Source organism: Marmota monax, unplaced genomic scaffold (assembly GCF_021218885.2).
Source record: "Marmota monax isolate L192 unplaced genomic scaffold, Marmota_monax_Labrador192_F-V1.1 WCK01_AAM20220418_F8-fsc00633, whole genome shotgun sequence".
Lineage (NCBI taxonomy): Eukaryota > Metazoa > Chordata > Mammalia > Rodentia > Sciuridae > Marmota > Marmota monax.
The window spans coordinates 519,888-545,881 of record NW_026695216.1 but is presented as its reverse complement, the minus strand read 5'-3'; the positions used below and the strand labels follow the sequence as shown (position 1 = coordinate 545,881).

General features: G+C 58.1%; 1 protein-coding gene across 2 annotated transcripts in view; it reads right to left on the bottom strand.

The window, feature by feature from the left end:
• Positions 1–25,994, bottom strand: part of Pxdn (peroxidasin) — a 75,943-nt gene that overhangs the window by 12,954 nt on the left and 36,995 nt on the right. The window contains exons 4-16 of one of the 2 annotated variants that reach the window (XM_046431982.2): positions 24,652–24,723; positions 21,513–21,584; positions 21,032–21,103; positions 20,007–20,176; positions 18,267–18,384; positions 15,466–15,635; positions 13,861–14,133; positions 12,314–12,430; positions 11,123–11,281; positions 9,877–9,989; positions 8,961–9,117; positions 4,240–4,348; positions 3,539–3,696 (exon numbers count right to left, since the gene is read on the bottom strand). In XM_046431982.2, the coding sequence (XP_046287938.1) occupies positions 3,539–3,696; positions 4,240–4,348; positions 8,961–9,117; positions 9,877–9,989; positions 11,123–11,281; positions 12,314–12,430; positions 13,861–14,133; positions 15,466–15,635; positions 18,267–18,384; positions 20,007–20,176; positions 21,032–21,103; positions 21,513–21,584; positions 24,652–24,723 (1,760 nt within the window). The remainder of the gene's footprint in view (positions 1–3,538; positions 3,697–4,239; positions 4,349–8,960; positions 9,118–9,876; positions 9,990–11,122; positions 11,282–12,313; positions 12,431–13,860; positions 14,134–15,465; positions 15,636–18,266; positions 18,385–20,006; positions 20,177–21,031; positions 21,104–21,512; positions 21,585–24,651; positions 24,724–25,994) is intronic. The other variant, XM_046431983.2, reaches the window with a different exon arrangement.

Genomic DNA, 25,994 nt, shown 5'->3' with positions numbered 1-25,994 from the left:
ACACCCCATGGCCACTGAACACCACTGCCTCCTGCTCACTGGCAGGGCCATTCCCCAGGCCCATCACTGCACAACCAAAGTCCCATCAGCTGCCACCAAACACCCCTAGGACACGCCCTCCTCACCACTGCTCTAGCACGGTCCAGAGGCAGATCCTCACGATGCTTGCCTCAATTCCGAGAGCCTCCTCTTGGCGAGCCCTGGCATAGATGGCCCTCCATCTGGTCTAGGCGCTGGCTCCAGAGGGTCACTGGGCCACTCAGAGACCTTCAGCCCACCTCCCAGCTGCACGAGTCCAGACTTGCCCACCAGGCAAGTGACCAGGTGACGGCTCTTCCTAAGCCAGGGCCCCAGTCTTCCCCTCAGACTTCTGCTCACTCAGAGCTCATGTTCCCAAACTGCCCAAACATTCACAAGGCCTTCCTCAACGCTCCTCTCCCTGGAGCGTGCCTGGGATCTGCCGGAAAGCTGGCACAAGGCACGCACGTGCTCTCACAGATCACGCCGGCACAAGCATGCTGACACCCTCACGTGTGAGCACACTGAACCACACATGTGAACTTTACATGTGCACACAGGCACAAACATCCCTCCACACTCGCACCATTGTGTGAGCACATTCGTGTGCGCATCTATATACACACAGGCACACTCAGATACACGTGCTCACAGGCCTGCTCACACACTTACACATGCACATAACCAAATACTGACACAGGCATGCTCTTGTTCCCACGGGCACACATCCAGACACTGCGCAGAATACACACTCTTGCTCACATGCTCGCACACACATATTCTGACACACTGACACAGACATGCATTCTTTTTATTTTGAACCTTGGACTAAACCCAGTGGCACTTAACCATTGAGCCACATCCCCAGCCCTTTTTACTTTTAATATGTTTTTAGTTGTCAATGGACCTTTATTCTATTTATTTATTTTATGGGGGGCTGAGAACCAAACCCAGTGCCTCATGCCAGGCCAGCGCTCTGCCACTGAGCCACAACCCCAGCCCCAGCCCTTTTTGGTTTTTGAGTCAGGGTCTTGCTAAGTTGCTGAGGCTGGCCTTGAACTTGTGATCTTCCTGCATCAGCCTCCTGAGCTGCTGAGATGATAGGGTGGCCACTGGGTCTGAGAAGGCATGTACTCGTGCTTACACGTGGGCATGTGCACATATTCGGAGAGGGCACAGGATATACACTCTTGCTCACACACATGCAAGAGACACTGATATAGGCATGCACTCTTGCTTACACTGTGCACACATGCACATATCCAGACACATGGAGACAGGATCCACACACTTGCTGAGTACTGAGCCAAGACTCCACGTTTCCAGCTCTGCAGGCAGCGTACACACGGCCTCAGAGGAAACGAAACTGCTAGTGTCTGTAGGAAATGGCACCCAGAACCCACAGCAGGCGGCGTGAAGGAACCTGGGGAGGCTTCCTAGGCCAGGGAGGGGAGGAGCTCTCAGAAACCCCGGGAGAGCAGAGGGGATGCGGCCTGGCTGCCTACCTCCCTGCCCCTCCGCAGTGCACACCTCCCGCAGAGAAGAACCAAGTCTGGCTGCTTTCACAGCTACAGCCGGGGAGCCTAGAAAACCCTCAGTCTTGAACCTCAGAGGCACCAAAAACCCAGAGAGCCAAGAAGGAAAGTCTTCCTTCCACACGTCTGTGCTGCAGCGTGGGCCTCGGGCCTTGCCTGGAGCATGCTCACCTTTTCCCTGGCATTGGCCATGGGCTGACGTCCTGGCAGCCCCAGCAGACAGCAGTCGAGATCCCCGCTTGGCTTCTCAGGGCTGGGCTCCCTGCGCCCCCGCCCCATGCCAGGCACCACAGCATGGAGGACAATCCCATTTCTCTGCTAGAAAACCTGGTGGCTCTGAGCCCCTTGCTGGCAGCCAACAGCCTCCCCACCCCTTCTCCCTGCACCGTCCCTCTGCTCCGGCCACACTGACTTGCCCACGTCCTGCCTCGCAGCCTGGGCACCTGCGGTTCCCTCATCCCAGGAGGCCTCTCCTCTTTGGGGTCCCCAATCAAGTACCATCTTCACTCTGGAATGGGCCTGCCCCCAGCAGGGCTGCCTGCCGCTGCTGCCCGGGCGGCTCCCCGGGGCTGGTCTCCTGGCTTAGCACCTGTGCTTCTCAGGAGTGCTGGGCCTTTGGGGCTGAGGGTTTCCTTTCTTTCATGTTGCCACATCCCCAGGCCTGGAGATGGAGCATGTGCCCCAACCGGGGTGGGGGGTGGACGGTGAGGCCAGTGTGGTGGGGCTGTGGGGGTGCTGTGGATTTGTGCCTCCCCAGCCCTTTCCCTGACGAGCACGGAGACATACGAGACTGGCAGGGAGCTCAGCAAATCTGAACAGGGCAGATTTGCAGCTGGCACCCCCAGGGGCTGATCCTGCAGGCCACAGGGGCGTTCCAGGCCAGGGGTAAGAAAGGCAGCCAGCACGCAGTGACGTCTGGCAACTCTCTCCTTGTGCTCCCTGAGAACGACATGCCATGAACAGAGGAGCCACACCTGAGCCTGGGGGAGGCCTGGGGTGCCCAAGAACACACGGCCTCTGCCGCACCCACCCCCAAGCTGTGCCCAGCAAGCAGAGGTGCCCAGAAACCCTGGTGGAAGGAGACATGCAGCCTGCAGTCCCACGTGGAACACCAGGCTGTTCCGTCTTCCCAGGCCTCCAGTAGGGAGGCTGGATGCCCCAAGGACAGAGAGGCAGCGGCTGCCGTCCACACGTCACCAGGCAGTGCCTAGAAGCTTCAGCTCTGGGACAGGACAGGATGAGGACCGCCCGTGGTCACCCAGCTCCAGAGAGAAGTGCCGCAGACCTCACCCCACGCCTCTTTCCTCTCACACGGTCACGGGCAGCCATGTTAAGCCCTGAGTCACCTTTTGCCATGATCGTTTAAAAAGCCTAGGGAAAATGGCCTGGAAACGCAGAAACCCCAGGAAGCCGCTCTGACGCAGCGTGGGACGGCTGCTCCCCGTCCCTCCTTCTGTGTGCAGGTGAGCAACAGGGCAGGACCGAGGTCTGCAGGGACTGTCGGCGCCACCAACAGGACAGAACTCACACTCTGGTCCCGCACCAGGGCAATGGTGGGCAGGGCAGAGGGCAGTTCACACTCGGCACCCACTCCAGCTGCCGCCTGGGCTGGCTTTTCAGATGCTGGGAATCTGCAAACACCCACACTGCACAGCACCCACGCATGGACACAGCACCCACGCATGGACACAGCACCCACGCATGGACACAGCACCCACGCATGGACCCGCGATTACCACATACTGCGCTCGAGCCTCCGCCCACGGGTCATCATGCTCACAGGGAGGACCTGGTGCAGACAGCATGGACAGGCCTTTACAGCCCGGTCAGCAGGTTGTGCACACGACAGTCCCCCTGAGGCCCAAAGCAGAGCCCCAGCTCCGACACTGTGTGCCAGTCGCCAGCCTGGGGTGGAAGGTGCCGGAAGCCCTCAGGGCTCACGTGTGGTGTGGGGACGCTGGTCAGGGAGGGGACGTGGTACTGACTCGTTCCGTTCAGGTCGACCATCAGGCCATGCTGCACGTGCTCCTGGATGAGCTGCAGGGTCCGCTCGAATATCTCTCCTGCTCGGGCCTGTCCCACGGTGTAGGGGTCCCTCGGGTACCGGAACAGGGCCAGCAGGTCGTTGGGAGAACGAGGCCGGCTGACAGGAGTTGGGAGAGAGGTGCCATGAAACACGGTCTGGAGTCAAAACCCGCCAGAGTCCAAACGTGCTGGCGCTATTATGTGTCTCTAGGGCTACTCTGGACAACAGGAGGCACCGTACCTGACTCATCCGAAGAGGAAGGCAAGAGAACAAGGACAGACAGACAAGAGCCAAGAGACACTAAAAACAAACCGTTAATAAGGCATCAGAGAAGGGCACAGAGCATTCCAACCCAGGTGCAGAGAACAGCCGGCACAGCAGGCGCGGGCTGCCTCCGAAGGGCTCGGCTAGGCCACCTCGTCCAGTGACACTGAGAGCCTCACGGCAGCCGTCTGGCCGCGCTTCAGCGTCCACCTTCTATTAGGAAAGGACACGTCCCTGTGTCGCCTAACACCCCAGTCAGAGCCGTGCTGTTAGTGACGGTGACACTCCAAGTTTCTCTGGGGACTAGACAGGGCAGAGCTCTGTGCGGGGCCCTGGGCTCTCCACCCGCACCCAGCCAGGGGACCCGAGGCCCGCCCCGCCCGCCCCGCCCCGTACCTGTCAAACAAGTGCGTCCGCGTGGAGTTGATGGCCCTGTCCACAGTTGCAATCGCTTCCACAATGGAGGTGGCAACAAATGGGTCCCCGTTTCGGCTGATGTCGGGAACTGGGGAGCACAGAGTCACAGGTTGCCAGGAAGCCACCACGTGACTCACCAGACCCCACCCAGACGCCTAGTCACTGGGACGTCGCCCCTTCCACCCCAGAGCTCAAGCCCGGAGACGGCTGGCTCCACCAGAGGCTGCCCCCCCCCCCCCAGGACAGCGGCAGCTGAGGACTCCACATCCCAGGGCACGAGGGGCGTGACCCCAAGAGCCTCAGGAGGCACCTGGAGGCCCCAGGGGCCAGCTCTGGGGCCTGCGGCCAAGCCCAGCCCCTCGCCTCCTTGAAGGCTGGCCTCCACCGCCCACGCCTCAGCCACTGCCCTGCCATCAGCCACCTCCACGGGGTGCTTCCCTGCTCAGGCACCCAGCATGGCACACAACCACACACCACACCACACCACCACACCACACCACGCCACCACATCACACCACACAACACCCTACCACGCCACCACACACCACTCCACACACCACACCACCACACACCACACACATACTACACCACAACACACCACCACACCACACCACACCACACCACGCCATACCACACTACCACACACCACACCATACCACGCCACCACCCACCACACCATACCACACTACCACACACCACAACATACCACGCCACCACCCACCACACCATACCACGCCACCACACACCACACCATACCTCACTACCACACACCACAACATACCACGCCACCACACACCACACACATACTACACCACCACACACCACCACACACCACACCACACCACACCACACCATACCACACTACCACACACCACACCATACCACACCACCACCCACCACACCATACCACACTACCACACACCACACCATACCACGCCACCACACACCACTCCACACCACGCCACCACACACCACACCATACCACGCCACCACACACCACTCCACACCACAACACACCACACACATACTACACCACCACACACCACAACACACCACCACACCACACCACACCACACCACGCCATACCACACTACCACACACCACACCATACCACGCCACCACCCACCACACCATACCACACTACCACACACCACAACATACCACGCCACCACACACCACACCATACCATGCCACCACCCACCACACCATACCTCACTACCACACACCACACCATACCACGCCACCACACACCACAACATACCACGCCACCACCCACCACACCATACCACACTACCACACACCACACCATACCATGCCACCACACACCACAACATACCATGCCACCACCCACCACACCATACCATGCCACCACCCACCACACCATACCTCACTACCACACACCACAACATACCACGCCACCACACACCACACCATACCACACTACCACACACCACAACATACCACGCCACCACACACCACACCATACCACGCCACCACACACCACACCATACCTCACTACCACACACCACAACATACCACGCCACCACACACCACACACATACTACACCACCACACACCACCACACACCACACCACACCACACCACACCACACCATACCACACTACCACACACCACACCATACCACACCACCACCCACCACACCATACCACACTACCACACACCACACCATACCACGCCACCACACACCACTCCACACCACAACACACCACACCATACCACACTACCACGCACCACACCATACCACGCCACCACACACCACACCATACCACGCCACCACACACCACACCATACCACACTACCACACACCACACCATACCACGCCACCACACACCACACCATACCACGCCACCACACACCAGTCCACACCACAACACACCACACCACACACATACTACACCACCACACACCACCACACACCACCACACACCACACCACACCACACTACCACACACCACACCACACCACGCCACCACCCACCACACCATACCACGCCACCACACACCACACCATACCACGCCACCACACACCACACCATACCTCACTACCACACACCACAACATACCACGCCACCACACACCACACCATACCACGCCACCACACACCACTCCACACAACACACCACACCACACACATACTACACCACCACACACCACCACACACCACACCACCACACACCACTCCACACCACAACACACCACACCACACACATACTACACCACCACACACCACACACCACTCCACACAACAACACCACGCTACCACACAACACCCTACCACACTACCACACACCACACCACACCACCACACACCACACCACACGGCACACACAACAACAATGTACACACACCACATAACGCACACATACCACACCACATGGCACATGCAGCACAGTGTACACACCACACCACCACACACCGCACCACATGGCACATGCAGGACAGTGTACACACCACACCACCACACACCGCACCACATGGCACATGCAGCACACAGCACACACATGCAACACAGCACACACTACAACACATGGCACATGCAGCAGTGTGCACATACCACACAGCACAGACCACAGTGCACACATACAACACACCACAGACACCAGTGTACACACAGCTGTGTACAAATGCCACACACAGCACACCATACACAAACACTACACCACACACAGCACAGTGTACACACACTAACACAACACACCACACAGAGCACACCTTATACACACAATCCACAGCCACACAGCACACACACACCATACTCCACAAAGCACACTATACACACAGCACACTATACACACCACACACAGCACAACCACACACGCACTTAGCCCTCTACTCAGCTGCTGTGAGCGGAGCTGGCCAGGACCGGACCTGGTTCCCGCCAGGCTGCCTCAGTGGCGGGTGGCTGCAGCTGCGTCCCACTGGGGGCGGGCAGGCCCGAGGGCCAGGCCGCCCAACCCACGTCTCTCTGCAGACTTGCTCTTGGCTGGGAAGACCCACTGCAGAGACCCGGGGTCCTCCGCCAGCTGCCAGCGCACTCCTCCGGCCCCGCCCCCCCCCCTCCTCCTCCTCCTCCTTGGGCGCAGCGCCTGCCCTCATCTCTGCGGGAGCACGGCCTCCTCGAGCAGGCTTGGGTCTCTGGTGCCAGCTTTTCCCTGGTCACTCGGGTGTCTTTTCACCAGTTGTCCTCCCTGCCTTACTGGCTGCTGGCTCACCCCGAGGTGTAGGGCCAGTCCCAGGTGACCTCACCGTCCCAGGACCCAACTTCTCCTTCATCTCTCCCTGGGGCTCCAGAGCCGTCCATCCAAAGGGCCTGCTGCAGGCCATGGCTCACCGTCCAAATGACCCCTGACCCTGCTCTTCCCAAACTGGCACCAAAGGGCTCTGGCTGGCCCTGCGGTGGCTCTGCGCAGCATCCCAGGACCTGGCCGCGCATCTCCATGCTACCAGCACCTGTGAGGCGAGGCTGTCATGGGACTCGGGACCATACTCCTGCGCCGGTGGACAAGCCTTGCCCACGGCGCAGTGGCCCCTGAGAGGAGGACGCTCACAGCTCTATCCCATGGGCATGTCCCAGTGGCTTCCCACATGCCCAGAGTGGAGGCCACACTGCAGCAGGGTGGGCAATGAGGCCCAGGGACTGGCCCTGCTCAGAGCCTCCCATGTCCCAGCCTCCGTTCACGGTGACTGGCACCTGCTGCTGCTGCCCTCGCAACTGGGCAAAACTGACCCCCTCATGCACCCCGAGCAGAGCAGCGCAGGCACCAGGCAAGTGAGCAGCTGTGCTCACATCTCAGAAGCCCGTGAGTCTGGGATTCAAGTGGCTCAGGAGAACCCGCCTGGCCCAGCCTCGTCAGGGGCACACCCTGAACAGGCCACACCCACCCCTGTCTGCAGCTGATATCCTCAAGCTAAAAATTAAGTCATTTTAACTGTGTTCCCCATCTGTTCTCAGGAAGACCAGCCACTACATGGACGCAGAAGGCAAAGCTGGGGCCTACCGGAGGCCAGGAGGTGGACTGTCAGGGCCCAAGACCTCAGGGGCGGGCGAGAGCCTCTTACCCAGGGGCCCTGAGCATTTTGAGCAGGCTGGCGGGCGGCAGGCGCATACCCAGAGGCAAGCCCTTGCAGCCCAGGGGCCCAGCAGCAGTGCAGGGTCAGGGGCTGTGGGAGGCAGGTCGGGTGAGAGGCCTGCAAAGCTGCCTGTGGAGCTGTGCCTGTAACCATGGGACTCACGAAATCCCTCGAGGAAGGGCTGTCAGGGACCAGGACACATGAGGGTGGGTGTGAGCAGGGCAGCAGCGCCTGCAGATGAGGTGGAATCCATATTCCAGGCCACTGACCAGATCAAGGGAGAGGACTGTCCAGGCACATGGTGAGGGAAGCACAGGACGTGCAGCTAACCCCAGAGACGCCCTGCACGAGCACAGGGCCCTCCACAGAGATGCCCCTGCCCATGGAGCTTGTGACCACCTTGCAGAGGGTCGAGACAACAGGGGTGCTACCAGAGGTGCTCGAAAAGAAGGCCCAGCCACACCCTGACAGCTGTCAGGGCTGTGGAGTAAGGACGGCCGTCCCCTGGATCATTCCCCGTGCCATTCACCTGGGGGACAGGGCTGGCCTGCGCACTGTGCTTCTGGCTGGCAGAGCAGGACACACCCCAAGCTCCCGGGCACCCCGTACCATTCACACTGAGCACCATGCCCACCGAGGCGTATCCAATCGTGTTCCGGGCCACACATTCATAGCGACCCACATCTGCGGTTCCAACGTCATTGATGGTCAAAAATCCTTCAGGGCTGATGTGAAACTTCCCACTTTCTGTTACCTGAACCCCATCCTGGAGCAAAACAACAAAAACAGTCTCAGCAACAAAGCTGAGAAATCAGGGGATTTTCCTGAGAGCGGGGAGGGCGGCCGGGACTGCGGGACAGCGTCCCAGGCTGTGCGCAGAGGGGCCCAGGGGAACTCTCCAGGACTCTCACACACCTCTTGCAGGGGCAGAGCCTGGTACCAGAGAGGCTTCACCACAAGCGCAGGGACACTCGGGTAACTCCCCTGGGCTACAAGCTACGGTGGCAGGGCCCGGATAGAGGGGCACCTGGGACTGTCCCTGCGTGAAGGGTGTTTGGGACCCAGGACAACTTGGAGACAGAAAAGACAAGTCACACGTCAGGTCCAGGTGTGCGTGGAGAAGGCCACAGGCTGAAGGAACTGGAGGGGGCCAGGACATCATTGGCCTGAGAACTGTGCCCTAAGGGGAGCCTGGCATGGCCACCTGTCGCCCAGGAAGCACTTCCTGTCCACACTGAGTTCAATTAGCATTTTTGTATTGGATTGAGTAGTGACAGCAAAATAAAAATCAATTGATCAATCAAATAATGAGCACTGTCTTTATTGTCCATGAGGCTGCAGACATACAGAGGGGGTCGGAGGGAGAGGGAGGACCTGCCACATGCACCTGCTCCTACTAGGAAGGGTATCCCTGAGAAGCCTGCGACACAAGCCTTTTTCTGCTGCAGGAAGTCTGTAGAAGGGTGGCAGCCACCTGAACCCTTCCGCCCAGAGAGGAGCCAGGTGGGGTGGCTTCAGCTCCTACCTTGTTCCAGGTGATGGCCGGCTGTGGCTCGCCCTGGGAGCTGCATGGGAGCTGCACATTGGTGCCCACCTCCACCGTCAAGTCGCTGGGAATGCTGGTGAACACTGGGGTGACTAGAAGGAAGCATGGATGGCAGAAAGCTTTCAGAAGAGCGGAAACCCCACCTCAGTCACGCCAACCCAGAGGCTATGGGTGACAAACCTCCCGGCCTCCCAGTGGCAACCAGGAAGAGCAAGGGGACCAGAGGGACAAGAGGTGGTCTGCCCCCCACCCTCCATCTCGCTGCTTCTACCCTGGGCCCCAAGAGCAGCAGCACAGGTGGACAGCAACTTGGTCCTCTGCAATAGCCCCCAGGACTCCCCATGCCCAGGTGCCCAGAGTGCCCTGACCCACACCATGGGCAGGACAGACTGCTGGGCTGCACGTTCCACTGGGCCATCGGCTTAGAGAGCCTCTGCTCGCAGGCTGGAGAGCCATTCGAGAAGGGAGGGACCACCAGCGGTGGGCTGGACGCCTCTCAGAACCCCACTGCCTGCACTCTCGCTGAGCAGGACAGGTCCTGACAAATCAGGGACTTGAAGGGCAGATCCATAAAGCCCAGAGCCCACCCAGAGGGTTGATAAGGGACGAGGCCCCCAGAGGCCCCCAGGATGCTCTCCTGGTCTTGATTTGATCTTCTCAGGGCAGCCAAGGGCCCTGAACATACCCTCTGCCCCCTGCCCCATCTCTGTGCATGGCAGGTGTAGCCTGAGAGGCCCGGTCCTCCTCAGCTCAGGGGCCTTTGTGCTGGAGACACTCCCTGACCTTTCCATGCTGGTCTACCAGGAGGGAGCGGGCAGCTGGGCCTCCTCTATCTAGAGGAGCAGGAAGTGAGACTTCCAGGAGGCCCAGGGAAGACAGGAGCCCAAGGGCAAAGGGGAGAGGAGACAGTGTGCCTGGGGACGGCCCGGGGTCTGCAGAGCCAGACAGTCCTCAGCCCCACCAGGCAAGGGCAGCTGGGGGTCCTTCCCCAGAGTCCCCGGTGAACCAAAGGGAAGCAACGGGCTTCCCATCAGCCGGTCACTTAACCACGCTCAGTGCAAGCACCACTAAGACAGAGCGAAAGAGCCCGGGTGGGCTGCTACGGAAACACCCTGGGAACACGCTGGTGGGGAATCAAACACGAGGGGGAGGGGCGGTGGCAGCAGAGTGGGCTGCAGAGATCCCAATGCCGGGTCCAACCCCTCACCCCGCCCGCAGCGCCTACCTCGGGGCTGCACGGTCAGGTGCACCACCACCTTCTGGGAGCCGATGATATTGACGGCCTGGCACTCATACTGGCCCTGGTCGTGCAGCGCCACCCCCGAGATCCTCAGTGTGCCTGAGGACAGCACCAGGTGCCGCCTGTCCACAGAGAGCTGGCTGCCTGCAAGGGGGAGCGTCAGTCACACGGCAGGGGCTGGGTGAGGCAGGAGGCGGGCCGCGGGGCATCAGGACTTTCTCTCTGGAAATGGCAGCCTTGCAGGAGCTGGGCTTCACCTGGGCCAGGAGGAGGCTGGTCCCAGCTGGGGGTGAGCAAGTCACCCTCCACCCAGCTGACGCCCTCAAGTGCCCAGGTGGGAGGCCACGCACACTGTGGGATCAGCTCAGGGAGGGATCAAACACAGTCCTGCACCTGGCCACTCCCAGCAAAGGGGCTAAGAAGAACCCACAATGGGGGAGAATAGGGGGTCAGGACTGCGTGGTGACTCTCAGGGGCTGGAGGGATTGACCCTAAGTGTGTCTGAGAAGAGAGAACAGGAAAGGAGCTGGGGGCTGGAGCATTCAGAAGCCCGGGCTCCCCCAAGCAGGGGCCTGGCACATTCCTTTGTGGAGAAGCCTCTCCAGATCCCACAGGGTAGCTGCCTGAGGACAGGAATGTGTCTGTCCTTCAGTAGCCCTGAACTGGGTCCCTTGGTGGGACAAGTGGACATGGTAGCCCTCTGTTCAAGCCAGGGTGGCTGGGACGGTGTCTGGAAGGACGGTCTGGGGCAGATGTTTCCCCAGCAGCCTGGGTGCCTGCACGCCCCCAGCCCCACACTGTTGGCAGCCAGACACCAAGTGGACAGAGGGCATCCGGCACTCTGGGTGTCAGAGTGAGCATGAGGCCGGGTGCTTTGGCATGTGCCATGAGGGACCCAGAGAGCTGCATCCCTCATGCTATGAGATGGGAGGCTTCTGATTAAAGGCAAGATGTATAGATCCAGGAGGCAAGCGCCCCAAGTCCCTTTAGCAAGGACAAAGCCTCGTGGCCTTCTGGCCACCTGTGCTGTGGACCCATGGGCACCTTGCCCTCTCTCAGCACCTGTCCCGTGGGGCATGGCCTCTGCTCGCCCTGTCTGGGAGATGCCAGGTTTGCAAGAGCTGGTTTCTCATGTCCTGAAGCTGTGGGCCCCGCAGGCCCGGGCTGGTGTTTTACCTCCCTTGGTCCAAGCGATGACTGGCTGCGGGTTGCCTGTCGCCTCACACTGGAAATCAACCGTTTGACCCTCAATGACCACTCTGTCCTCAGGAGTCACAGTGAACTGCGGAAGAGCTTCAGAAGGAAGAACATTTAAATGGGCAATGAAGGAGCGCACCGGACAAAAACGCTGCACCAGGAAGTGCCCAGGGCTGCAACAGGACACACCGTGGTGCACTGTCCACCTGCAGGTGTGAAAGGGGGAGGCACTGGAGGAAGACCCAGGCAGCAAAGCAGAAGGAACCCAGAAAGAGGGGTGTGTCCTCAGCATCACAGAGAGGTCTGCACTACAGCTCTGTGCACCAGCAGAGGCAGCTACAATGTGTCCAGAGAGGGAGGACAGGGTAGCTCAGCCTTGAGACAGACCAGCAAAAAGATACTGGTTCCTTCATCTAAATTAGTGTTTGCAAATGTTAAAACCCCACCTGGTGCAGTCGGATGCAGTGGGAAGTTGTCACCGCTGCTGATGACAGGGGCTGGAGGGATTGACCACTCTGATTGGCAGAGTGGAAGCCCATCTCACAGAAGGGACAAGCTCAAGGAAGGAGAAGCCCACAACAATGGCCTTGGGCACAGGGAAACAGAGTCTCAGCTTGTCGGGGGCAGGACCCAGCTGGAGGAAGAGGCGTGGGCAAGGGAACGAGTCGTCCACAGTCTGTTCTTGGGCATTGTTCAGGGCTTCCTGATGGACACCCCACTTGGCATCTCATCTAAAAGTTCTTACTCAGTTTAGGATCAACTAAGTGGCTTGGAAATGCACTGCGATGATCTTAAAGCTGCCTACTCCCCAGGGTCCTGCGCTCAGATGCTGACCTCAGGGCAGGACGGAAAGCTGCCTGAAAGGTACAGGACTGATGGCCGCCAGAGGACACAGGCATTCATGTCCCCCAGTGCTCAGGGCTGTCCACACCACAGCCCACAGGCAAAGCCCCGTGCTGAAGAAAACCAGCAATCAATGGTCATGGCAATCAGTCGAGTGGGTGAGTGAGTGTTGTCGGCAAAAACAGAGAGAGGGCTGTGGTTGTGGCTCAGCGGCAGAGCGCTCACTTAGCACATGCGAGGCCCTGGGTTCAATCCTCAGCACCACATAAAAATAAATAAATAAAATGAAGGTATTGTGTTCAACTACAGCTAAAAAATAAATATTAAGAAAAAGTATGTTGACACCCAATTCAAGTCAAATTGTGGTATATGTGTATTAAGAATTGAAATGCAAAAAAACTCCAAGAGGCATAAATTGGCATGAACATACAGAGATATGAAAAATTGTGCCCTATATGTGTAATAAGAATTGTGATGTTTTCCACTGCTGTCATGTAGTTAAAAATTTTTTTAAAAATCTAAAAATAAATAAATAAAAGCTTAAAATTAAAAAAAAAAATAACAAAGGGGAGCCAGGGGACAAAGGCCGGGGCTTTTGGTGGAGCCACAGCAGGCACAGGCAGCTTCCAGAGGAGGCGGTCAGGCTGCAGAGCCAGTGGCCCTGACACGCACACGGTGCTCACCCTGGACGATGATGAAGGCGGTGGCATGGATGCTGTCGATGCCGTTGGAGGCAAAGCAGGTGTACTCCCCGCTGTCTCCGGGGGCCACATTCTGTATGTACAGGCCACCAGAGGGTGTGATGTTCACCCGGGGGTCGGCGGGCAGGGCTGTGCGGTCCCCTCGGGTCCAGGAGATCCGCGGGGGGGGGTGGCCCGTGGCGCTGCACTCCAGCGTAACGCTCTCTCCCACCAGCACCTCCGTGTTCTGCGGCTGGATCACAAAAGCCGGTCGCGCTGTCACAAACAGAAAACCTCAGTTAATTTCTTCCAGTTTCACTGTTTTTTTTTTTTTTTTCTTGATAGTTTCGGTTGAGGCTGTTCATCCATTCCAGTGATCTCAACCACGTGGAACAGAATTTATGAGCTTACTTTCTTGCGATCGTTCTTTTTATCAAGAAATGTGCAGATAACGAGGATCCAGGGCATAGGTGGGAAGGGCACCTCTGCCCAGAGCAGCAGCAGCTCCAGGTGAGCACCTGCCCATCTCCTGGGTAGACTCCCGGCCCCCTGGAGCTCACCCCAGCTGGCTCTACATGCACGGTGCCCATCCTGCTAAGCCAGTAGCTCCTACTGGCACAAAATATAGTCTCTAAATTATATTCAGACCTTATAAAATGTCAATTTCATCACAAAAAGAAAAATGAAAACTACATTGAGATAATATTTTTCAAATCTAAATCTATAAAAAATAAATGAATTCTACACATTTACTATGTGTTCTATGGGTGTGAATGGAAATAGAGCCCTCGCACACTGGTGGGCAGGGTAGGGACAGAACCGAGAGCCCACCTGGACAAATACAGCCATTCATGCCCAAACCCAAACTGTAAACTGTACGTACTCTTCCACGAAGAAATTAGCCCAGTAGGAATTTAACCCATAGAAACTTTCTAAAGCATGTAACAGGACATACATGTGTACAGATCTTTTTTCTGTGTTTCTTTGGGCCAACAACCTTTAGCCACATATCTGAGATCCAAAAATCTCCAAAGTCAATTATTTTTTCACTGTCTGTTTGTTTGCAAAACTTGGCTGTCCACAGAAGGCCGCTTCCAGTCTTTGTTTACTCCACTTCCTGTGAACATTCAGTGTCCTGTAGGACACTAGTAATGGTTTCCAAGGGTGCTGTCCAAGACTCGACATTGGTAAACGGATTTGCTCTGTGTTACAGCAAGGAAGAGAGAACTCAGAGAGATATGTTTCACAGACTGAAAAGCACACAGAAAACCAGGAGCACATGATTAAGACGGGTGATGACATTTTGGAGAAAAAGGTAGAAAGAGTAGCTTCAGCCTTCAGTAGTTCATGATACAGTAATTTTCAGAATCCTGCAAGACCACGGCTGCCTTTGCATTTGCCTTGGAGTGTCCTAGCATGTCCCTGGATTTGAGCTGACCACAGGCCGGAGGCCCCCTCATTAATCACCTAGGACCCAGTGCTTTGGGAGTCTCGAGCAACAACCCTGTGTCCACTGTGAGATTAATGCTTCCTACTTTACGGGGCTGGGGTGCAAGGAAAGGAGAAGCAGATGGTCAGGATGGCTCCTGTGCAATGCCCTCCACGTACCTGGAGACCCAAAGTACCTGAGGGTCACCTCCTGTGTCTTCACTTCTCCAGCTACATTTTTCGCCATGCACTGGTAGATGCCCTGGTCTGTCTCCTGCGTATTCTGGATCATCAGGGTCCCATCGTCCAGCAGGTTTAGGCGGGAGTCTGTCTTCATGCTCAGCTCATTACTGCAAACACAGAGATCTGATGCTCTCGAATGCTTGTGCACAGGCTGTGCCTCGCCCATCCCAGACACAGGCAGCCCCAGCACAGGGTCCCAGCAGCCCAGAGTGCAGGCAGCAGGGAGAGGTGCGGGAGGGCAAGACCTGACTGCAGGACGCCCACTCCTTAGCTGCACTTCTGAGAAAGCACCTCTCAGTGCACACAGGTGTTCGCACTACCCCACGTTCAACCCACCTCACCCTTCCAAAGTGGTTGTCATTCCTAGTGGGAAGAAGCAGCAAGATGGGGGAAATTCAGAAGAAAATTTTCCTTTGTTTTTGGCAAATTAAATAAAAAGAAATCACCAAAGGCGAGAGATACACCTATCTGTAGTCCCAAGACCAAGGGGCGTGGGAGCACCCCGTGGCCCAGCACCTGGGAGGCAGAGGCGGGGGACTGACCCCATCACAAACAAGAACCAAAACCCCAGAAGCTGCTGCTCGGTCCCTTTTGGGGATTCGGTGGGCCCTTGTGCCTGCCCTGTTCCAGGGGCAAGGACCACTGCTACACCCAGGCTGTGGGGCCCAGGCCTCAGTCCTCACTGTGATCTCCTGCCACCCTGCACAGCAAGAAAGGCCAGCATGCATCGGCTCCTTGTCCAGCCCGGCCACCTTTAGCATCTGACCACTGTGTGAATCTGCCTGAGGCCTCTCTGTTTGGATGCACATGAAGAGGGGGCAGGGCAGGCTGCCGTCCCTTAGATGGCACGAGAACAGGCTGTTGCATTCAGCTGCAGAAAGCAGCAGATCTAGAGAGAAGTCTGTGCCACCAGGTCATCAGGATGGAGCAACCACTTCAAAAGTTCAAGCAACGCAGGCCTCAGCCTGGCCAACCTCTGCCTCGGCTCCCTAAGACACCGGCAAAGTGGGGACTGTGCCCCATCACGAGGGCAGAAGGAACTGAAAGCACTTCCCAGGCATCTGGGAAACGCACAGGCGAGCTCCCAAGAGGGAGGCTGGCTCCCGCGGCACAACCGCCTCTACCCGCCTGCTCACCATCTGCTGTGCCCGCCAGAGAACACCCAGAGAAACCCATCCCTGCCCAGGCTTTCACCTCGTCACCTGGGCCCAGGAGTGGCATGTACTGACGTGGCCCAGTCCCTTCCTAGACACTAGGTGAGCCACTGGCGGCAGGTAGACAGCAGAGGAGGCCCCCAGGGGAGGCTGCCCAGGGGAGGCAGGCGGGCACAGGTCACACCTCACAAGGTCGGCTCCCGCTTTGACACATTTGGAGCTGCTGCGATCGTATCTTTCAGCATTGAGTTTCTCATTTATAAAATATCACTATGAAGGTTCTGGACCAAGTTTATGCTTCTCTACCACTGAAATATAACAATGTCCTATTCTGGACTGTAAGTCTCATCATTGACGCCAGCCACCCGAGGCAACGAGGTTTCTGAGGAGTTGGACAGCGTCTCACACTTAGCCCAGGGCTGATGTGACCCTTCAGATAGGAGGACCAGAGCTCTGGACTTGGCACAAACCTCCAACAACTTCCCCTATTCTGAGCCGCCTTTCGACCAGGCCCTGACAGGTATCCGGTGTCACCTGGCCACTCTCACCTTCGCCTGTCAATACGGCTTCACCCGAGATGGAGAATGTGCTCTGAGATCTGGCCCTGGCTGGAAGAAGGGCCACTGGGTGTTTTCTGAGCTGCCTGGCCCTGATGTGGCTCTGATCTGAGACAGCTCCGGGCTCCTTCCAGCCTGGACGTGGCCAGCAAGCTCATGGGGAGTCTGACCAATGGTAAGACGAGGCACAAGGGCGCCTCTTGGTCCCCTGGCTCGCGCACCTGGGGATGCTCAGGACTTCCTCCTAAGGATTCCTTTTTCAAAACAGATGCTTAAAAGTGCTTCACGTCAACGTGGACAAGGGACTTGCCCCCAGGTGCCCTCCAGTCACCTGGCCAGATGCCCCCAGTCCTTTGCCCACACACAACCCAATCCCTACCTCACTGCGGTCCTTTCTTCCCTTTCCTTACCTTCCCTCTCCCCTCCGCACAACATCCAGGCCCAGCTGGGGACTAGGTGCTCCCCACACTCGGGCCCACCTCGGTCTGGCCTGCATGTAAGGGTCAGCTTCCAGGACCTCCCTTGGTTGTCCTGGAGCCATCCCCAGCTTATCAGCCCCTGGAAATGCTTTCGGAAGGAGAGGGAGTGCCCTGGGTCAAGAGGGCTGAACCCCAGTACCTGAGGAGCACAGCCCTCCTCCCACACTGGTGTTGCTGGAGACGCTGCCCCAGGACACCCCTCAGGTCTGGCCGCCAAGCCCAGGTCCAAAGCCTGCTAACGCAATGGTCAGACACCAGGAGGCCCTGCCAGAGGAAGAGGGTGGCCAGAGACCAACCAGCAGGACACGGCCCGGTTCCGGCCAGGCAGGGAGTGATGAGGGCCAGGTCTGTGGCTGGCCTCGGAGTGAGCCCAGGAAGGAGGCACCACTTCACCAGGGCGCTGCGTCTCCCTTACGCCTTCCCCAGCTGGCAGAGGAAGATCAGGTGGTGTCTGGCAGGGTGGTGACCGTTGAGCCCCTGGACACAGCACGAGACTCAGGAGCACTGTGCTCCCAGCGTGAAGAGCGTTTCACCAACTCCCAACTCACTTGTTTCGAAGCCAGATGATCTCAGGCTTGGGGTTGCCTTCCGCCCGACAGGTGAAGTACACAGTGTTCCCGGGCACCACGTCCGCGTCCTGCGGCTCTGACGTGATCCGAGGCCTCTCTGTGCCCGACAAAGAGGGAAAACCTTCTCAGTCTAAACCACAGAGTGGACAAACAAGAACGCAGGTGGAGTCCCTACCATCAAGAGAAAACTCCCAAACGCGCAGCGTGACCACAAACACTCCCTGCAGGGACAGCTCTGCCCGGAAGCTTCACAGCACCCTCCAGCTCCCAGGTGCCAGGCTGAGGATGTCAGAGGGCTGGCTTGGGGGTGGCCAGGAAAGCATCAGGGATGACCTTCACGTGGTGCGCGAGCGCCCTTTAGCTAGGGGCACGCCTGCGAGAGGGTGCTGCACGGACTCTGCTCCAGCGAACACGAGAACAGCAGCTGCGGCTCCTTGGCTGGTGGCCCCGAGAGGGTGGGCAGGGAGGGGCCTGCTGCGGCAGCTGTCCTACCCCACCCTGAGGAGGGCCGTCCCTCCCACCGCTGGGGAATGGCCAGGAGCCGCCCTCACGTCCCTGAGGCCAGAGGCTCCTAGCTCCATATCCATCAGCACCCAGCTGTCCAGGCACCGTGTCCCAGCAGCCGTCCCTCGTGGGCTCGAGCTGTGCATGCAGCTGCCAGCTCCACAGGCTCCTGTGAGGAACTGGGCTTGAGGAAGGGGCAGGCCTGTGTCCCCCTGCCTGGCCAGCCGTCAACTAACCCAGCCTTGAGGTTTCCTGCAAGCTGAGGGCACCACACAGGGAAGAGCAAGCATGCGCTGAGTGTGTGCCCTGCCCGGCCCTCAGGCCTGCAGGGCGAGGCCGTCAGCACAGACTCCTGTGCAGCAGCCCAGGAACTCGACCCCACGGCAGCCCCAGGCAGCCCAGGCCAGGAACACCACTCCTCTGCCTGCTGTCCACGTGTCTGCCTCCTCATGGTCCTCACTGCTGCAGCCGTGGGCTGGCCTCCAGCACCCTCCCCTGATGTAGTTCTTTCTAGAGCATAAACCTCGAACCTCATTTTCTAAATCCCCCTTGGCTCTCCACTGCTATTTAAAAACCCGTTACTATTTGTTTCATTGCTCAGGCTGCACAGCTCTGTAAATATCCTAAAACCCACTAAGCTGCACATTTCAACAAGGTGGCGTGTCCCATGTGTGCACAACACCTCAACAGAGCGGCTACAACAGCAATTAGCTGCTGGCAGGCAGGCCGCAGAGCCGTGGTGAGGCTCTCCCCAGTGCACCCTCAGCTCTGACACCCTGTGGAGGCTCCCAGCTGGCTCCCCAGAGCCTTCGAAATGGGATGGCTGGCAGGAAGGTGTGGGGCACCTCTGGGTTGAAGGCAGCAGCAGGACAGGCAGAGGACACCAAGTCACAACTCAGGAGCCAGGCAGAGTTCTGCCGGTCCAGGAGATGCCAGGCCTTGTGCCCCCCTGCCCCCAGGTGAGTTCTGCCCCTGGGGTAGCTGCAGCCACGGGAGGGGTAGTGGCAGGGAGTCTGCTTATTTCTGCGAAGAAACCTGCAAAGGGGCTCAGCTGCTTCTTCAAGACACGGCAGGGCAGAGCCTCACGAAGCAGAGGCCTCGCCCACCTGGACCTGAGGCTTGGCAGACTGCGTGGTGGTGGCTGCAGGCACAGGCTGACCAGCAGGTGCTGACCTGCTGGGTGATGCAGCCTGGTTGGGCGCAGAACCCACTCACCACAGGTCAGCTCCTCCGGGGTAATGGTCGCCACCGATCTTCCCTGCATGCGTCTGGGATATTCGCAGGTGGCCGCCGCCTGTGCGTTCCCAGACTGCGCATAAGCCTTCAGCAGATCTGCCAGCCACAGTATCTCACAGTCACAGTGAAGTGCGTTGGAGTCCAGTCGCCTGTGGGAAGAAGGGGCAGCCAGTGAGAACTAGAAGCCGTGGGACTCCTAGGCTCGGGGTCCTGACCCACAGCCTGCCAGGCTGTCCATTCTGCATACAACGGGAGGAACCCCAAGCCCTCCCGCCCTGCCGGGTACACACATCCACCCAAGAAGACCCCCAAGGCCCCGAAGAGGGACAGGACTGCAGCTTTAAATTCCAAAGAAAGGGACACGGGGGTGGACAGGTCAGGAGTCCCTGGAGACTAGGCAGAGCTGTTCCACAGGTCAGTGACGTAAGCCATGCAGCTGTCCTTCCCCGAGCCTCCCGCCCCGGGCACCAGGGCGTTCCCTCCCTGGGGAGTGAGGCAGGGGCACCTCCTGCCTGGGCCCAGGCTGTCCCAGGAAGTGTCTGGTGGAAGCACCACGAGGCCTGCCCATGGTCTCAACAGGTGAACCAGCAGGACTTCCGTGGGCACTGTCCCCACCTGGGAGAAGGCCTGAGATGGGAGCAGGATCACGCCCAGGGCTGCTGTGAGGGTCTGCACTGGGAATCATCGCAAGCCCTCACTCGGGGCCTGGTGCCTGCAGGGAAGACCACACCCCACCTGCCTTCTCCAGGACGTGGGCTCAGATGTGCGCCAGCCCCACTCCCGGCACTCTCTGGCCAGCCTCTGCAGACAGGCTGCACCTTCGGGGTACCTGGTTCTCAGGTGAGAAGGCTGCCAGGTGGGCCCAGCACCCGCACTAGGCGGGGCTCAGCCCCGCCCGGGCGCCAACTCCCCAGTGCGCTCTGAGCTGCAGCACTAGGAGGGCAGGGGACGGGGGACGAGGGACGGAAGGCCGCAGGGCCCTGTGGAGAAGGCTTCCTACTCACAATCTTTTCATGGACTCCAAGTGATTGAATGTCCCAGGAACCAAGTGTGTGATCCTGTTGTTATGTAAAAATCTGTTGAAAGAGAATGTGACAAACCCATTTTTAGGAAAACTTCTTAGAGATGTAGAAAAGAGTACAAGCAAATATACAAACTTTTAAGAATTCTTATTGATCCCACATTTATTTACTAGACATGGATTCCAGGATGCTTTGGAGTTCAGAAAAACAACCGGATCTTTTTCCTGTTTCATCACCATGCCCAACAGAGAGAGATTCAGATCCCACCTTGGAAGCGTTAGGCCAGGAAGGCAGACCCACAGGGGCAGTGAGCAGGGCGAGCCAGGGAGGACAGTGGAGGGTTAGAGAGAGCCCAAGAGGCCTTGCCCGGGGCCCAGGACCCCTGCACTGAGGCAGAGGACATCGTCCAGCCTGCCTGGGAGACACCCCGAGGGCCTTAAAGGAAGAACAAAAGTCAACTCACAGCCTCTCGAGCTTGGGTAAGTGCTGAAAGGAGGCTGGGTCCAGAGTCTCTATTTGGTTAAAGTGCAGGTATCTGGAGTTCAGAAAAAGAAACAGTGTGATCAATTTAATGACTTTCAGACCTAGATTCTCTGTCAAAAACCTTTTTCTAAGTCATTTCACGTTTGTAAGTCAATAGATAACTCTGGATTTCCTGGGATCAATCAGGAGGCGTAAGCTCGGCTGAAGTCACGCAGATGCCGAGCGGTGGAAGCGGGTTTGGCTGCTGGCTGGGCCTTCCTGAGCCCACAGATGGACAAGCACAGACACGCAGTCTTGAGACACAGGAACCCCCTCTCCAACCTCCATGCACGGCAGGTCCCTGGATGCTGTGTCAGCACACTGAGATGGCACCAGAGGCCACAGGGGAAATGGCACCACGCCGAGTCCGAGGCCCCTTTCCTCCAGGGTCCCCCCAGTGCAAAGTACCTTGGTCCACAAGTCTCCCCATTTAGGACATCTCCCTGCTTTCCGCAATTTGTGGATTTCTGGTGCAATTAATTGATTCTGCTGCATACCAGTTTCTCACTTTGGAAGTCAAATTGGTGGGATTTTTTTCTTCAAGTGAAACACCGTTGTGCTTCTCACACACCTCACGATGCTTCTAAGGTAGATCTCTGCCTGCACTGGCATGGAGACAGCCCCCAATCCCCACCCTCGGGGGCTAGAGGTCAAAATGAGCGGCAGGACCAACGCCCTGCCCTTCCACAAATCCCAACCAAAGCTGGCCCACCCCAGGTGACCACTTTCCAACATCTCTGTCACCTCAACTTCTGCCCTGGTAGCTCCCCAGGTATAGCTGCTCAGGTCTCTGAAGGCCACCCAGGCTGGCCACTCCTGTGCAGGAGCTCAGTACTCCGTGGCCTCCTTGCCTCTCCTAGGGTAGGTCTGTGCCCACTGCCCTCCACACAAGACAAGGAAGGAGTGCCACAGGAAGAGGAAGGCCAGTGGATGTCACGGGATGGCATTTGCCCAAGTGGTCCCCAAGGAGATAGGACCAAACAAAAATCCTCAGTCCCCGTCATAGGGCGCTGCATCTGTACTGGTCAGCAGGGGTCCAGAGCATGGACCTGGGTGGGCCTGGGCTCCTGTGCCCAGCACGGACACCAGAGGAAGGGCTCTGCTAACTCCAGCGGGGGAGTCCTGAGCTACACAGGGGAGAGGGCCCACAGGATAAAGAAAGGGGCCATGCCAGGCCCTGCAGGGTCCTCTCACCCTGACCCACAGGGTAGGCTCTCCAGTAGAGGGCAGGAGGACCCAGATGCCCTGCTTTAGAAGGCACCAACAGAAGGCTGCCATCAGGAGTTGGAACCCTGTATGGCTGGGGTTCTGGACAGCCATGGGCGCCTTCACCCCTCCCTGGACAGCCAAGGAAACAGGACAGGAAGTGACTCCCCATGTGCATGGAGGACACCCTGGGCTCAGACCCAAGCTCCTGACTCTGGCAGGCTTTTGATCCATACCAACAGCTTCCCAAAGAACAGCTCAGAGACTCTCAAAGACCTTGTGGCCTCCCAGCCGTGCTCCGGGCTCGTGCTTCCCAGCTCCCAGTGGCTGGTGTGAATGCACATCTTCTAAGGTTGGGGCTGGAGTGGGCTCAGGGCACAGGGGTGGGGTTCCCAATCACAGAGTGCTGGCCCTCCCAGCCTCAGTCTGCATACCCGGTGGAGAGGCTGTGAGCCCAGCCGCTGTGGACAGGCAGGTCACCCTAATGCTGCCAGAGGCAGCTGCCTCTGGTCCTCCTGGATGCACTGAGACCAGCGTGGAGTGAAGCCCAAGTTCCTGCAGCAGGAACAGCTCCTCCCTTGCCTCGCTTCCCCCACCCTGGGCCCCTCCTTCCTCAAAGCTCACAGGCGCCCCACCCCCTGAGGCTGCCTCGCACCCCAGCACCCTCAGGCTTCCACAGCTGCCCCAACTACCATTACATCCCCACGGCATGAATACCTCGCTGCACACAGGGCTTGTTCCTTTGCAAAGGCCCTGGGTGCTTTCTCCACCTCCCCATGTGAGCACAGACTGCACGCACCTTACACAGGACTTCTGCACCCACATACTGGTGTCCCCTGTGTTAAGCCCAGGAGACCTGCTCTCACTTGAAGGAGGCTCTTGTTCAGACGCACGGACTCAGGTGCCCTGAGTGTGCTCCTGCAGCTCCAGGCTCCAGGGCGGCCTCCAGCTCTGCCTGCTGTGCCCAGTCACCCCGTGACAGGTGAAGGCAGACTCAGGGCTGGAGCAGAAGACCTCCCACTGCAGGGCAAGCCGCTGCCCTCCATCCCTGAGGGGCGTTAACTGCAGTGACTGCAGTCCCTGGAGGACTGGCAGGTTCACTTGACAGAAAGACATTGCTGGTTTTACCAGAACTTTCTACTCAGAAATCAACATGCTGACTTTATAGCAAAGTACAACTTCACATGTAGCCAAAGAAACAGCATTAAGTCACAGGCAACTCCACTAACTAATCCAGCAAGGAGAGGAAAGTGTGTCTTCTTCCAAATCATGGCATCATGGTTGAAGAAGCTAACCCCACATGCACAGTCACAAAGAGGAAATAATGCAGCCAGGAGCAGAGGTGCCCAGCTGCAATCCTGCCACTCAGGAGGCTGAGGCAAGAGGATGCAAGTGTGAGGCCAGTCTCTGAGTGAGGCTCTGTCATAAAGAGGACTGGCCCCGCAGCTTAGGGGAAAGTGCCCGGTCTCCAAAAGGGAAATAATGTGCAGCGGGAACCACCAGGCCCCACGAGGCCCAGGACAATACCACTGGCTCTTGTCTGCACATCTGTCTCTCCCTTGGAACATGAGCAGTTTTCACCATGAAACAGGGAATCCATCCCTCCTATTGTTCTTGGAACCATGAGTGTCCACTCTGGGTCTGGGGCACAGAAGCAGCCCAGCAAACCTCTGCTCTTGGGTGGGTGAGGGGTGGACCGGGTGGGAGGTGGCACAGACGGGGAATGGCCCGTCAGGCCCTCACAGCAACATGCACGGCCTCCGACACCTCGTGGAGCTAACATGCATCATGCAACCAGCTCCACGGCTCCTCCCGTGGGGGCAAAGAGGCAGGTGTCATCCAGGACACGGAAGCACAGAGGAGAGGGCACTTACAGTTGCTCTAGAGAGGCAAGTCCCGTAAACGCTTGCCTGTCAATTGACTGGATCTCATTCTTGTACAAATAGCTGAAACAAGAAACATGGAGGAGTGTTAGCACAGGCGAGGGCACTCTGCAGATGGGTAAGAGAAACAGGGGCACGTGAAGCCAGGCCTACAGCCCCGACTGCTTTGGAAGACAACACAGCAGGACACAACAGGCTCCGCCCTGCGAAGGGTCCTTTCTGCATCTCAAAAGGATCAAAAGCAGGGGGACCCACCAGGGGCGCGAACTCTGCTTCCCCCACTGCCCCAGGGAGCAGGGGCCGCACTCTGCTTCTAAGCCTGGAGGAAACATGAGCGTCTCCCTGCACACACACAAGATGCCTGGGATGAGATCACACAGACAGGCTTCTGGAAGTCCTGAAGTCACATGGGCAGGGGTCACCAGGAAGCCCAGGGTGTCCTGAGCCTCTCACCACCTAGAACCCGCTTACTGAAGGAGCGGCGGGCCTCTCCAAGGAGCTCCGGGGCCAGCTGAGGCCTGCTCTTCGAGGCCTGGGAACCCAAGATGCAGTCCATATTTTTAAATGGTAAAATCTCCAAAGGAAGAATGAGTTGTGAGAAATGAAAATCACATGGAATCCATATTTCAGGGTCCACAGGAAAGTCTGCTGGAACCTGCCTGCACTCACCGTCTCACGCGGGTCTGAGTTCGTGCCATGTGGCTAAGACAGCCCGGAATGTGGCCTGCTGGTCCTGAGCCCATCTGAGGGGTGAAGGCTCTCAACACAGTCCCCCTGGTGTGCGTGTGGGCTTTGGGCCTGACCTGCCAGGGCTTCCTCACACCACAGCCCTGCAGCAGCAGATCTCTGGTGACCTGGGGGTGCTCTGCAGGAGTACGGCTCCCACCTCCGACATGGCTGCTACTGTGGCTTATGATAATCCACTGGGCTTTATCTCTGCGGCAGGTGGACTGAAGGTCCAGATCCCTCCACTCCCCTCAGCAGACACCTCCCTGCAAAGCCCTGCCCTGGTGGCGAGTCACCTAGCGATCCCCCTGCATGGACAGCATGTTCTGCCCCAGCACTTCTCATGCCACAGTTTCCGCAGGACAAAGTGCTTCACTGTATTCAACTGATGTCTGGTGCAGGACCTGGTTTACAGAAATGAAGGTGCTCTTGGGCTGCTGCAATCCATCCCAGTGGTCCTTGCCCTCCTCCCTCTGAGCAAATCCACTGAGGTGACCTCACAATAGTCTCGAGCCTTTGCACCTTGGCTGGACACCTGGGCCAGAGCCCAGCAGTGCCCGGCAGCCTGGAAAGGCAGGCAGCTTGTGGGGGCCTGACGCCAGTGCCAC